The sequence below is a fragment of the Callionymus lyra genome, chromosome 1 (assembly GCF_982586985.1).
Source record: "Callionymus lyra chromosome 1, fCalLyr1.hap1.1, whole genome shotgun sequence".
In the NCBI taxonomy this organism is placed as follows: domain Eukaryota; kingdom Metazoa; phylum Chordata; class Actinopteri; order Syngnathiformes; family Callionymidae; genus Callionymus; species Callionymus lyra.
This window is the reverse complement of record NC_141818.1, coordinates 34,730,253-34,745,651: the sequence shown is the minus strand read 5'-3', so window position 1 is coordinate 34,745,651 and position 15,399 is coordinate 34,730,253. Positions and strand designations below refer to the sequence as shown.

At 34.0% G+C, this 15,399-nt stretch overlaps 1 protein-coding gene across 2 annotated transcripts; it reads right to left on the bottom strand.

Annotated features, from left to right (window-relative positions):
* Nucleotides 1-6,417: 6,417 nt before the first annotated feature.
* On the bottom strand, nucleotides 6,418-11,218 carry LOC148089198 (prostaglandin E2 receptor EP1 subtype-like). Of its 2 annotated transcripts, XM_087783255.1 has the most exons (6): nucleotides 11,171-11,218; nucleotides 11,027-11,103; nucleotides 10,288-10,359; nucleotides 10,039-10,173; nucleotides 8,018-8,922; nucleotides 6,418-7,178 (listed from the first exon to the last, which is right to left on the bottom strand). In XM_087783255.1, exons 5-6 carry the CDS (start codon nucleotides 8,879-8,881, stop codon nucleotides 6,912-6,914), a joined length of 1,131 nt encoding a protein of 376 aa, XP_087639381.1. In that variant the 5' UTR covers nucleotides 8,882-8,922; nucleotides 10,039-10,173; nucleotides 10,288-10,359; nucleotides 11,027-11,103; nucleotides 11,171-11,218; the 3' UTR covers nucleotides 6,418-6,911. The 2 variants fall into 2 exon arrangements, with proteins under 2 accessions (XP_087639381.1, XP_087639389.1); XM_087783263.1 differs by lacking the exons at nucleotides 10,039-10,173; nucleotides 11,027-11,103; nucleotides 11,171-11,218 and having other exon boundaries at nucleotides 10,288-10,426.
* Nucleotides 11,219-15,399: the final 4,181 nt, after the last annotated feature.

Sequence of the window (15,399 nt, the reverse complement as noted above, 5' to 3'; positions counted from 1 at the left end):
GTGATTTTGAAAATTTAAAGAAGAAATTTGAAAAACTAATGAGTGTAGTAACTTGATATGAAGGTACTACATAAGTGACATGAATTTGGTGACCATCAGAGTTGTAATTACAATGCTATTACAAAATGTATGTGAAATATTGCACAAAAATAGTGATTTTGAAAATTTCAAGAAGAAATTTGAAAAACTAATGAGTGTAGTAACTTGTTATGAAGGTACTTCGTAAGTGACATGAATTTGGTGACCATCAGAGTTGTAATTACAATGCTATTACAAAATGTATGTGAAATATTGCACAAAAATGGTGATTTTGAAAATTTCAAGAAGAAATTAAAAAAACTAATGAGTGTAGTAACTCGATATGAAGGTACTTCATAAGTGACATGAATTTGGTGACCATCAGAGTTGTAATTACAATGCTATTACAAAATGTATGTGAAATATTGCACAAAAATGGTGATTTTGAAAATTTAAAGAAGAAATTTGAAAAACTAATGAGTTTATTAACTTTATATGAAGGTACTTCATAAGTGACATGAATTTGGTGACCATCAGAGTTGTAATTACAAAGCTATTACAACATGTATGTGAAATATTGCACAAAAAAGGTGATTTTGAAAATTTAAAGAAGAAATTAAAAAAACGAATGAGTGTAGTAACTTGATAGGAAGCTACTTCATAAGTGACATGAATTTGGTGACCATCAGAGTTGTAATTACAAAGTTATTACAAGATGTATGTGAAATATTGTACAAAAAAGGTGATTTTGAAGATTTCAAGAATACATTTGAAAAACTAATGAGTTTTGTAACTTGATATGAAGGTACTTCATGAGTGACATGAATTTGGTGACCATCAGAGTTTTAATTACAAAGTTATTACAAAATGTATGTAAAATATTGAACAAAAATAGTGATTTTGAAGATTTCAAGAATACATTTGAAAAACTAATGAGTGTAGTAACTTGATATGAAGGTACTACATAAGTGACATGAATTTGGTGACCATCAGAGTTGTAATTACAAAGCTATTACAACATGTATGTGAAATATTGCACAAAAAAGGTGATTTTGAAAATTTAAAGAAGAAATTAAAAAAACTAATGAGTGTAGTAACTTGATAGGAAGCTACTTCATAAGTGACATGAATTTGGTGACCATCAGAGTTGTAATTACAAAGTTATTACAAGATGTATGTGAAATATTGTACAAAAAAGGTGATTTTGAAGATTTCAAGAATACATTTGAAAAACTAATGAGTTTTCTAACTTGATATGAAGGTACTTCATGAGTGACATGAATTTGGTGACCATCAGAGTTGTAATTACAATGCTATTACAAAATGTATGTGAAATATTGCACAAAAAAGGTGATTTTGAAAATTTAAAGAAGAAATTAAAAAAAACTAATGAGTTTATTAACTTTATATGAAGATACTACATACGTGACATGAAGTTGGTGACCATCAGAGTTGTAATTACAATGCTATTACAAAATGTATGTGAAATATTGCACAAAAATAGTGATTTTGAAAATGTAAAGAAGAAATTTGAAAAACTAATGAGTGTAGTAACTTGATATGAAGGTAATACATAAGTGACATGAATTTGGTGACCATCAGAGTTGTAATTACAAAGTTATTACAAAATGTATGTGAAATATTGTACAAAAATAGTGATTTTGAAGATTTCAAGAATACATTTGAAAAACTAATGAGTGTAGTAACTTGATATGAAGGTAATACATAAGTGACATGAATTTGGTGACCATCAGAGTTGTAATTACAATGCTATTACAAAATGTATATGAAATATTGCACAAAAAAGGTGATTTTGAAAATTTCAAGAATAAATTAAAAAAAACTAATGAGTTTATTAACTGTATATGAAGGTACTACATAAGTGACATGAAGTTGGTGACCATCAGAGTTGTAATTACAAAGCTATTACAAAATGTATGTGAAATATTGCACAAAAATAGTGATTTTGAAAATTTCAAGAAGAAATTTGAAAAACTAATGAGTGTAGTAACTTGATATGAAGGTACTACATAAGTGACATGAATTTGGTGACCATCAGAGTTGTAATTACAAAGTTATTACAAAATGTATGTGAAATATTGTACAAAAAAGGTGATTTTGAAGATTTCAAGAATACATTTGAAAAACTAATGACTGTAGTAACTTGATATGAAGGTACTTCATAAGTGACATAAAGTTGATGACCATCAGAGTTGTAATTACAATGCTATTACAAAATGTATGTGAAATATTGCACAAAAATAGTGATTTTGAAAATTTAAAGAAGAAATTTGAAAAACTAATGAGTGTAGTAACTTGATATGAAGGTACTTCGTAAGTGACATGAATTTGGTGACCATCAGAGTTGTAATTACAATGCTATTACAAAATGTATGTGAAATATTGCACAAAAATGGTGATTTTGAAAATTTCAAGAATACATTTGAAAAACTAATGAGTGTAGTAACTTGATATGAAGGTACTACATAAGTGACATGAATTCGGTGACCATCAGAGTTGTAATTACAATGCTATTACAAAATGTATGTGAAATATTGCACAAAAAAGGTGATTTTGAAAATTTCAAGAAGAAATTAAAAAAAACTAATGAGTTTATTAACTTTATATGAAGGTACTACATAAGTGACATGAAGTTGGTGACCATCAGAGTTGTAATTACAATGCTATTACAAAATGTATGTGAAATATTGCACAAAAATAGTGATTTTGAAAATTTCAAGAAGAAATTTGAAAAACTAATGAGTGAAGTAACTTGATATGAAGGTACTACATAAGTGACATGAAGTTGGTGACCATCAGAGTTGTAATTACAAAGTTATTACAAAATGTATGTGAAATATTGTACAAAAAAGGTGATTTTGAAGATTTCAAGAAGAAATTAAAAAAACTAATGAGTGTAGTAACTTGATATGAAGGTACTACATAAGTGACATGAATTTGGTGACCATCAGAGTTGTAATTACAATGCTATTACAAAATGTATGTGAAATATTGCACAAAAAAGGTGATTTTGAAGATTTCAAGAATAAATTTAAAAAAACTAATGAGTTTATTAACTTGATATGAAGGTACTACATAAGTGACATGAAGTTGGTGAACATCAGAGTTGTAATTACAATGCTATTACAAAATGTATGTGAAATATTGCACAAAAATAGTGATTTTGAAAATTTCAAGAAGAAATTTGAAAAACTAATGAGTGTAGTAACTTGATATGAAGGTAATACATAAGTGACATGAATTTGGTGACCATCAGAGTTGTAATTACAAAGTTATTACAAAATGTATGTGAAATATTGTACAAAAAAGGTGATTTTGAAAATTTCAAGAATACATTTGAAAAACTAATGATTGTAGTAACTTGATATGAAGGTACTTCATAAGTGACATAAAGTTGATGACCATCAGAGTTGTAATTACAGTGCTATTACAAAATGTATGTGAAATATTGCACAGAAATAGTGATTTTGAAAATTTAAAGAAGAAATTTGAAAAACTAATGAGTGTAGTAACTTGATATGAAGGTACTTCATAAGTGACATAAAGTTGATGACCATCAGAGTTGTAATTACAATGCTATTACAAAATGTATGTGAAATATTGCACAAAAATAGTGATTTTGAAAATTTCAAGAAGAAATTTGAAAAACTAATGAGTGTAGTAACTTGATATGAAGGTACTTCGTAAGTGACATGAATTTGTTGACCATCAGAGTTGTAATTACAAAGTTATTACAAAATGTATGTGAAATATTGCACAAAAATAGTGATTTTGAAGATTTCAAGAATACATTTGAAAAACTAAGGACTGTAGTACGTTTATATAAAGGTACTTCATAAGTGACATGAATTTGGTGACCATCAGAGTTGTAATTACAAAGTTATTACAAAATATATGTGAAATATTGTACAAAAAAGGTGATTTTGAAGATTTCAAGAATACATTTGAAAAACTAATGAGTGTAGTAACTTGATATGAAGGTACTTCATGAGTGACATGGGTTTGGTGACCATCAAAGTTGTAATTACAAAGCTATTACAAAATGTATGTGAAATATTGCACAAAAAAGGTGATTTTGAAAATTTAAAGAAGAAATTAAAAAAACTAATGAGTGTAGTAACATGATATGAAGGTACTTCATAAGTGACATGAATTTGGTGACCATCAGAGTTGTAATTACAAAGTTAATACAAAATGTATGTGAAATATTGCACAAAAAAGGTGATTTTGAAAATTTAAAGAAGAAATTTAAAAAACTAATGAGTTTATTAACTTTATATGAAGGTACTACATAAGTGACATGAAGTTGGTGACCATCAGAGTTGTAATTACAATGCTATTACAAAATGTATGTGAAATATTGCACAAAAATAGTGATTTTGAAAATTTCAAGAAGAAATTTGAAAAACTAATGAGTGTAGTAACTTGATATGAAGGTACTTCGTAAGTGACATGAATTTGGTGACCATCAGAGTTGTAATTACAAAGTTATTACAAAATGTATGTGAAATATTGCACAAAAATAGTGATTTTGAAGATTTCAAGAATACATTTGAAAAACTAAGGACTGTAGTACGTTTATATGAAGGTACTTCATAAGTGACATGAATTTGGTGACCATCAGAGTTGTAATTACAAAGTTATTACAAAATATATGTGAAATATTGTACAAAAAAGGTGATTTTGAAGATTTCAAGAATACATTTGAAAAACTAATGAGTGTAGTAACTTGATATGAAGGTACTTCATGAGTGACATGGGTTTGGTGACCATCAAAGTTGTAATTACAAAGCTATTACAAAATGTATGTGAAATATTGCACAAAAAAGGTGATTTTTAAAATTTCAAGAAGAAATTAAAAAAAACTAATGAGTTTATTAACTTTATATGAAGGTACTACATAAGTGACATGAAGTTGGTGACCATCAGAGTTGTAATTACAATGCTATTACAAAATGTATGTGAAATATTGTACAAAAATAGTGATTTTGAAGATTTCAAGAATACATTTGAAAAACGAATGAGTGTAGTAACGTGATATGAAGGTACTTCATAAGTGACATGAATTTGGTGACCATCAGAGTTGTAATTACAAAGTTAATACAAAATGTATGTGAAATATTGCACAAAAAAGGTGATTTTGAAAATTTCAAGAAGAAATTAAAAAAAACTAATGAGTTTATTAACTTTATATGAAGGTACTACATAAGTGACATGAAGTTGGTGACCATCAGAGTTGTAATTACAATGCTATTACAAAATGTATGTGAAATATTGCTCAAAAATGGTGATTTTGAAAATTTCAAGAAGACATTTGAAAAACTAATGAGTTTAGTAACTTTATATGAAGGTAATACATCAGTGACAAGAATTTGGTGACCATCAGAGTTGTAATTACAAAGCTATTACAAAATGTATGTGAAATATTGCACAAAAATTGTGATTTTGAAAATTTCAAGAATCAATTTGAAAAACTAATGAGTGTAGTAACTTTATATGAAGGTACTCCATAAGTGAAATGAATTTGGTGACCATCAGAGTTGTAATTACAAAGCTATTACAAAATGTATGTGAAATATTGCTCAAATATGGTGATTTTGAAAATTTCAAGAATACATTTGAAAAACTAATGACTGTAGTACGTTGATATGAAGGTACTTCATAAGTGACATGAATTTGGTGACCATCAGAGTTGTAATTACAAAGCTATTAAAAAATTCAAGCTCATGCTTTGTCAATAAACATGTTTATCTCATGAACGTTTACAAGCCTTATACCCTCGCGCCCTCTGCTGGATGGAATGAGCAATTCTTTTGCCCATTATAAGAGAACAGAGATGAAGGTGTTGTGGTTCTTTTTGGGAGGAAGAGATGGATAGGATCAGGAACGAGTCAATCAGAGGAACATGTTAGATGTTTTGGAGATAAGGTCAGAGAGAATGAGATTGTTTGGTCATGTACAGACGAGGGATAGAGAGTTTATTAGTAGAAGGATGCTGGGGTTGGATCTGCCAGGAAGGAGGTCTAGAGGAAGATTAAAGAGAAGGTTTATGGTTGTAGTGAAAGAGGACATGAAGTTGGTTGGTGTGAGAGAGAGGGATACAGAGAACATGGTTAGATGGAGGAGGTTGATTCACTGTGGCGACGCCTGAAGGGACAAAGGAGAAAAAGAACTGCATGAAATAATGATCAAAAACCTTTTCTGGGAAACATTGATGCCATAATAGATTAATCAAAATTTAAATATTAATGAATCATTTTAATAAATAGATTGCAGTTTGTTCTTGTGTTCCTGACCTGACATGCAGTGATCAGTTAAAAAAAATGTTAAGATTGATTGAAAATAAACACAACATGTAAGACACATATTGGACAAATATTTAATTTCTCTGAATTCAACCTCAGAACAGACAAAAACCCTTTGAGTAAAAATATGTTTTATGATAGAAATGGTCCTAAATTACAGGTTAGTTACGAAGTTCCATTTGTGTTTTTGTATTACTGAGTGATAATATTCAGTACAGCTAGCATTGCTATCAACAAGATACCAATTCAAATTCCTCTTTATTCTCATTACAGTTAAAATAAATATGTAATTTTAGTTTCTATAAATCACGCTTTATCTGTAAAAAGAAATAAAAGAAATAGCTAATAAATCAAATCAACTTTTAAATGAAAATATCAGGATTCCAAGCAAACATAAATATAAATTTGAGCCCATAGTTACAAAAAGTGTACAAAAATTAAAAAATATATACAAGAACTATGAGTAAACATAAATATTTGGTGGAGCTTTTATATAGGCAGACGTATTAAATTAGATTTGTTCACAAACTCAAGAGTCGTTTGACTGCAGTTCTGTTTCATTCCTGCTCAGACTTGTGTGACATTCTTGTCAGAACTAGCGAACGACGAAGCCTCCCAGCGGCTGAGCTTTGTTCCCCATCCCATTTGGCACTTCGTGACGAGGTAGATTCTGCGCAGGACCGTGCGCCGCAGCAGGATGTAGACCCACGGGTCGAGGATCTGGTTCCAGGTTGCCAGCCTCACCCCGGTCACCATCAAAAGTTTCAGGTGGGACTGGGCCTCCTCTGACATGGATCCTGCGTGGGACTGAACCACCGACATCAAGCCGAAGATCTGCATAAAAATGTTTCAGTTAATTAGAGATAAAAAAAAAAAATTGGTTTAAGTTGATCAATCTTTTTAGGTGAATGGAAGGAAGTGGTTTAAAATTAAATTAAATTAAATTAAATTAAATTAAATTAAATTAAATTAAATTAAATTAAGAGAAATATGATGTAGTTCTTGAACATAATATTCCAAAAATATCATAAAATGTCATTTAATAAACAAAACATGCCTAAATTAAAATATTATATTGTGATATTTATTTTAAATAATTCTGAACGAATATTCTTTTCATTATTTATTATTTTATTAATTAGATCTTCACCATAATAAATACCATTGACAATGTACACAGATGGACACCAGGTGGCACTAGCATTCCGGCAACAAACTAGCTTGACTCCTCCTCCAGCCAGCTGTAATCCCGCTTTGTTTATACAACGAGTCCCTTGGAAGTGGATACTCTCGGGACCACGTGTGGTGACAAACCATGATGCTTGACCAATCACGACGTGGGTGTGGTTATGGTAAACAGGATACATTCTCCATAAAAATGAAGAGTTTTCAGTGGGCGGGGCTTAGTTGCCCTTTAATTAAACACTTTATATAAGTCTTTTAACATATTCTTTCTAATATTGTGCTGTTTTCATCTACTGTGTCATTAAGTAAATCATGTTTGTATTTTAAATTTGACACAGAATATCTGAAAGATGCTTTATAATTACAATTATTGTAATTATTTATTTTATTTTTATTATTCTCTATTTATTTCATGTATAATATTTCGTTCTTTTATTTGTATATGTATATGTGCTGCCAACACAAAATATGCCTTTTTGAAATCTCACCAGCAGGGGGCACCAACAGATGCAAGACGTGACCATGATTCCCACCAGCTGCACCACCATTTCGATGTCATGAGACTTTGCTGAACGATGGGATCCAGGCTTCCTTCTCACCCGGGCCAGCACCAGCGTCAGTCCGCTGACGGTGTTACACACCAGCGCCACCACCAGCGAGGTCATACCCAGTCCAGAGAAGAGGGCCACGAACGCCACGTCCACCGGTTCGGTGTCACTGAGAACATTGATGAAGCACCAGGTGCCCGGTTCCTGGTAGCTGTAGGAGCCCAGGTGGAAGCAAGGTAGCAGGGCCACGCACAGAGCTGAGAGCCAGATCCCGCCCAGACATATCTTGACACGAGCGGTGGTGACCAGAGAGGCGTGCAGCAGCGGTTTAGTCACGCCCAGGCAGCGTTCCGCCGCCATGGCGCTGCCCATGAACAGAGGACACAGGCCGAAGAACACCATGCTGCCCCCTAGAAACTGGCACATGCCGTCCGACGAACTGAAGTCCTCTGGACTCACCCCTCCGGAGGTATAAAGTCTGAGCACCAGAGCCCCGGGGATGACGTGGCCGACGAAGTCCGTCACGACGAGCGACGTCGCGAACAACAGAAACGTGGCCTTGGAGCGCCGGCGCTGCAGCGAGTAGGCGTTGGCCAGGATGACCAGGGCCACGATGTTGGAGATGATTCCCAGGGTCATGGACAGCACGACCACGATGACTCCACCGGTGGTGGGCTGGACCAAGGAGACGTTTCCCTGCTGCTCCTCGGTGGCCACCATGTCCCGCGCCGGCCATCCACTCTCATTGAAGGGACGAGCCACGAGCGTCAGCACGGAGGAGTTGTAGCGCTGAAGGGTTAGCATCACGCCAACCGAACGGGCCGGAGCTCCGAGCGGACGGCCATCTGAAGGACAACACAGAGGTCGACCTTATAAAGACAAGTACAGTTAACCAAGTACTTTAACATCCCAGGTAAAGTAAGGAGCAAAAACAACAAAGAAAGCAAGGATGAGTTCGATGAGAGGGAGTGAGATAAACATGAGTTGATTAGGCAGTACCAGATTATTTAAACCAATTTACAAAAATCTCTGTAGCCATGAAAACATCCACATTTCAGATTTATAAAAAAAACATGATACATTAAACACATTTCAATGTTGTGATAAAACTATTGTTTACACGTAACTTCTACCACCCTAAAAAAGTGGGAATCAAGTTTATAATGAGGTCAACAACTGTCACTAGAATACATCTCGACGATGGGAAAGCACAAAGAAATCTCTCCCACGTCGTGCTCAGTTGGCAGGTCTTACAATGACACATCCAACCTCCCACATTTAATATGCTCTCGGCCAATTGTTGTTTTCCACGCTGTCACTTAACATCCACGTTTCCCAATTTGAATTGGCACGTGTAGTTTTTATTCCAATGAGATCAATCACGACGTGAAAACAACAACAACACCGGTTTGATCCGCAACCACGACCAGAAACCTGCATTAGAAGTCAGATATTAATAATATTGTTTATTATTCAAGACATGTATTCTCATCTAGCACCTTGGACAAAGATGATCTTTTCATTATATTCACAGTTACAGTCAGGACAGGACAAGTCTATAATATTGATTGTAGAAATATATAAATGAAAAATGTTTATCGGACAATAGGAAAAAAATGTGCGATTCTTTCAATTGTTATTTAAGCAGAACTGAAAGATAATAAGACTTGCGACTTCATATTTTGTTTTACTCTTTATTCTAATTCATAATCAATGTATATATATATATATATATATATATATATATATATATATATATATATATATATATATATATATAATAGTGAAACAATTCTGATGCCTACAAGTTAAAATTTACTTAAAAGCAGCACAAAGACTTGTTTATTTACATTTATAAGTGCATGTGTTTGAAATTTCAAAGCGCTCTTAATAAATATTTGATATATCGTTTAAGACACTCACATGAACATACATAAAGTAGAAAAATAAATAGTACTTACTCCGTCGTTCTTAAAGCTTTTAAAAACAGCTTTACAATCCAGTTGTTTTGTCAAGTTTTAACTCGAGAAAACTAGTCCTTCGCTTCTTCGGGGTCCGCGAACGCATCACGGCGTCTATTGCACGTCGTTTGAAAACTGACACGAAAATACAAAAAATTGTCTTATATAGCGAGACGTGAGGTGTCTTTCCAGACTGTGCTGGTGTATCTTATTTCTCCGGAGGGTTTCATGGGTTAAGTCTTTGCTCACCTCAGACATCGTGTCACTCCATCGAAGCAGCGCTGATGGTTTCTGACGTCACACCACGATAGCGACCACGAACTTGAAGGAAATTAAATATATTCACATTATATGAAAAAAAAATATGAGGTTGTTGAATATCAACGGGATCTTCTGGCTTATAAATTTGGTCGTATAATACAAAACTTAAAAAAATATTAAAATCAATGTAAAGCTATTATTACATGAATTTAATCTATTGTTTTTACAAATGTTTCTGTACACTCTGTAATTTAACAAAGGTCCATTGTCTGATTTATTAACTGTAAATTATACGATTAATAAGCTTTGTTATGTATAATTTATACAAATATGGGTTTTTTTTGTCCTCTAAATAACATAAAATAAATGTTAGCACTAAATAGTTTCGAATTAGTGTTCTCTGTTAATCCTTAAAAATAACTCTTTATGATTTACATTTTCCTTTGAATCGTGACAAAATATTTCCAGATGCTTGACTCTGACCTCAAATGTGTAACTAAAGCTCTTGTATTTGCAAATCATTTCATCACTTTCGCAAAACTCTTGTCTAATTTATTTTAATAATCTAGATAAAAAGATAAAAAAGTTCTTTTTTTAAAACCCATTTTTCTGATTTAATCTTCCAAGCTTACAAGCGTTCAAACACCAAACACAAAGATGATGAAAATATTCTCAAAAGCTGCTTTTGCATCCAATTATTTGAAACTGTTTTGAACATGAACCTCACGCGTCTGAGAGAATGTTCAGGTCCAGGTGTCGCTCAAGGTCTGCTGGAAAACATGCTGTTCACTGTTCGATTGGCGGCTACACAGAGAAAAACCACAATGAGATATTATTTATTTACACGATTTAGATTTTCTTTTTTTTTTACCCTGAATTCCGAAGGCTGGTGTTCGGTTAATTTACACGAGGAAAAGGCAGCCGTGCTCGGCACAGACTCGTTGGACGAGGTTGGATTCAGGTTTTCTGTTTGTCCTCAAACAACCTGAGATTATTTTTTTTAAAAACAGTCAAACAGGGTCACAGGAATACAAAGGAATGAACAGGTTTTCTAAAGGCATTGAAGGCATAAGTATTACATGTTTTCTGGGCTCATTCTATGACAGTGGTTTTCAAACCCAATCAAGGGGCCACACTCTTTCAACAGTTTTACTCTGTACTATACATTTACAGAACAAGTGTAATGGCAATACTTTCAATTTTACACACTTTTACTTTTTTATTATCTGTAGAATTGTTGACCCCAATGTCTTATCTCATCTTAAACCATGGAATAACCTAACCCTGACATAACCCTACCCTAACCAAAAAAACTAAAACAAAACAGGGTTCATTTCTTAATATATATATATATATATATTTATACTTTGAGGTAATGATGATGATTTGGTGGGCTTTGACTATGATATATGCAGATATAGACACGCCAAAAGAATGACCCATATCTGTTTTGATTTAATACATACAGCTTAGTTTCCATTCTGGCTTTGAAAAGAGAAAGCCTGTTGTCTCGTTCCTTTCTCTCATCATCTGTTCTTACATGGCTGCCATCTGGCCTCGACACCATCAACTCTTCCAATACTAAGTCTGAGGTTTATTACAGTGAGCCTTGCTCGACCAGAAAGTACAAAGATCTCAGAAAAACCACCAAAACATTTTTTCAAGTCAGGTATTCAGAGTGTTTGGATGTATTCATGGATACTTTTGAAGAGCCAGTTTAAGGTGAAAGTCATCGACGGATTGCTCCTCAGTCGGTGTGTGAAAATAGTATCTAAGGTGTATTTTTTGGGGTGTAAAAATGTGGTTTTCAAAACAAACAAAGACTACGAAAACAATGTGTCACACCGTGTGTACTTCACTGACACGCTTATGTAGTCAGAATGTTACTGTTTATAGAGCGGATTAATTTGTCTTTACCGATGTGTGACTGAAGAGATGCAACAAGAGTGTGGCATAAATACATTGAATGCAACAAAAAAAAAAAAATGTTTTCATTGTTCATGATTATGTTATGTTATAGTTATGGGGTGATTTCACCTCAGATTCAATGCAGCTAGCTAGTGCTGTAAACACTGTAATCCCCTGGCTAAGGTAACAAAAATGACATTAACTTAAAGGATTACACAATTTTTTTTTTTTTTAATAATAACATTTTAGATATAGAGTTTAGATATAAATAGTCAATAAATAAAATGTATTTGATTTTTTAAAATAATAAAAAACATGTTTTTAAAAAAAAAAGATATGTATGATTTGTAACATTGACACACTGACTGTTTTTAAAACTCATCTTAAATCTTTTTAAACTTGCTTATTACTGTTATCACTTGTTTTATAATGTCCTTGTTTTATTGTTCCCTTTAAGAAACGTTTAATCTTTCTTATCTTTAAACCTCTTTTTTTAATTGTTGTCATTTTGCACTGTTGTTTTATAATATGTATCTATAGTGTCCTTGTGTGTCCTGAAATAAATAAAATGAATTATTATTATTATTATTATTATGTCAAAATACTAAAAAAAATAATAATTCAAAATAAAAGTGTCTGAAAAGCATTGTGAGGGAGATGAAGGAAGGAAAAATAAAACCAAAAAGAAGAAAAAGAAGAGTTTGTTTCAATACTTCAGCCTTTGACATGTAATCAACTTGAGTTCTTTTAATCTTTTAATCAACTCGAATGCAATTAACGTCTTGAGACTGATCCGGAGGAAACTATTTCCAGTTCAAGTAAGATAAGTACGATAAGTACCTGTCTCTTCTTCGAGCCTCCCACTCTACTGTGTGTCTTGGACGTTCCTCAGACGACTGTCAGCTGAAATTACTGTTCTGAGGACGACATCGGCGGCAGTGTTTGTCTTTCTGGGACCTTCTCGGATTGTAATTGGAGATCGTTTTCACGCTACCGTTTCCATTCACGCTCAAACCACACGGAAGGTCTGACCTTGTCTCTGAGGGAAACAAAACAGCAGGAGAAGACAAGGACTTCTTGGAGGACGGCGACATTATCTTGTCTGCAACTTGAGCTGCACAGATAAATGACATCAGATCAGAGCTGAAGGATGAATAAGGGAGTGGATTATAACAGAAGGACGGCGTGTCGTGTTCCCACAGACATTTAAATTCTGCATAATTAAAGTAAAAAAAACATTGAGCTCTAAATGAACAAAATCGATGACAGTACTTTTGTGATTCGAGAACCTTGACTTACTTTATAAAATCGATTAAATGTATCTTTTTAAGGCCACAGGATCAAACTTCGCTGCACACCAAGGGCATGAAATCACAATAAAAAAAATAATTCTTGAATTTAATGTCAACAAGATAAAAGAAACAAAATTGTCATTAATTTTGAGCCTGCCCTAAATGACAAGACAGTAATGTGCCAATCAAACATTTTCCCCGCCCTCACCACATCCTATTCTGTTGTCTGTGAATGAGCCATGATAAACAATTACATGCATCAACATTTTCAAGAACATATATCCTACCATTATTATTGCAACTATGTAAAACTTCAATATTGATATTTTTACTGCAAGTAATAATTTTCTTTATCTAAACCTAATGTGACCCAAATCCTCATCCTAACTCAGGATCTAACCCTTACCTAGCACCTACCATGACCCCCTAACCGTACCATAACCCTAACCCTAGCGCTTACCTAACCCTATCATAACCCTAACCATAGCTCTTGCCTAACCATACCATAACCCCCTAACCCTGACATAACCCTACCCTAAAAGAAAAAACAAAACAGGGTTCATTTCTTAACCTCATTTTGGTTGTTTAGTAAACAGTTTTTAGCATTGGTTAGATTGAGGGTTGGGGTTATTTAGGATTATGTTAGGGTTAGGGTTACCCCTAACCTTTACCCTAGCCCTTACCTAATCCTACCCTAACCCTAACCCTAGCTCTTACCTAATCCTACCCTAACCCTAAACCTAACCCTAGCTCTTACCTAATCCTACCCTAACCCTAGCTCTTACCTAATCCTACCCTAACCCTAACCCTTACCCTAGCTCTTACCTAATCCTAACCCTTACCCTAGCTTTTACCTAATCCTACCCTAACCCTAACCTTTACCCTAGCTCTTACCTAATCCTACCCTAACCCTAACCCTTACCCTTGCTCTTACCTAATCCTACCCTAACCCTAACTCTAGCTTTTACCTAATTCTACCCTAACCCTTAACCTAGCTCTTACCTAATCCTACTATAACCCTAACCCTTACCCTAGCTCTTACCTAATCGTATTATAACCCTAACACTAGCTATTACCTAATCCTACCATAACCCTATACCTAATCCTAACCTTAACCCCAACCTTAATTTAGTCCTAACTAACCCCAACCCTCACTCTAACCAATGTTACAGCCAGTTTACTAAACAACCAAAACTCGAAATGTAAGACTAGGTGATGCACTGAAGAGAAGAAGAACACTAAACCTCTAAATGCTTCGTCCTTATGTTTTCTTTCGGTCTTATAAAGGTTTTCAGCAGGTGATCAGGTGAGCGTCGTAAGTAACCATCACACATCTGGAACCCACAGGAATAACACCCAGGCTGCAGTTCTTTTGTTCTGCTGATGTGAGGGATAACAAAAGACTTCCTGTCGCGCATCGATCCGCGGCAGGTCCTGTCGGTCTCATAATGAATCGGCCACAAGGACGGCTCAGACTTATTATCAAGTCCGCAGAGATGTTATTAGCCTGTAAGCTGTGCTTCGCCCACGCACACAAACACACTCAGCGCACACACTTTCCCCGGCTCATGAGAGTTTGCGACGACCCAGAGTGGGCGCCGATGCGTCAACCTCTGATGGCCTTTCAGTGGAGGAACGATGGAACGTCCAAGATCCACAGAAATGATGACAAAAATCTAGAACACACAATACTTGTATAGTCTGCAATCAAGCAAGTTGGCTTCGAATCCAGTCACAGTATAGACACATTTTTGCCAGCGTGGTTTCAACACATTCTTGAACCCGTGAAAACAACGTTTATCAAGAAACTTTCCTCTATATCGGATTTACGGTTAATATCTTCAAATCTTCAGTTTGTTCTTACATTTCTAACGGACAAAAATAAGGCAATTTAATTCAA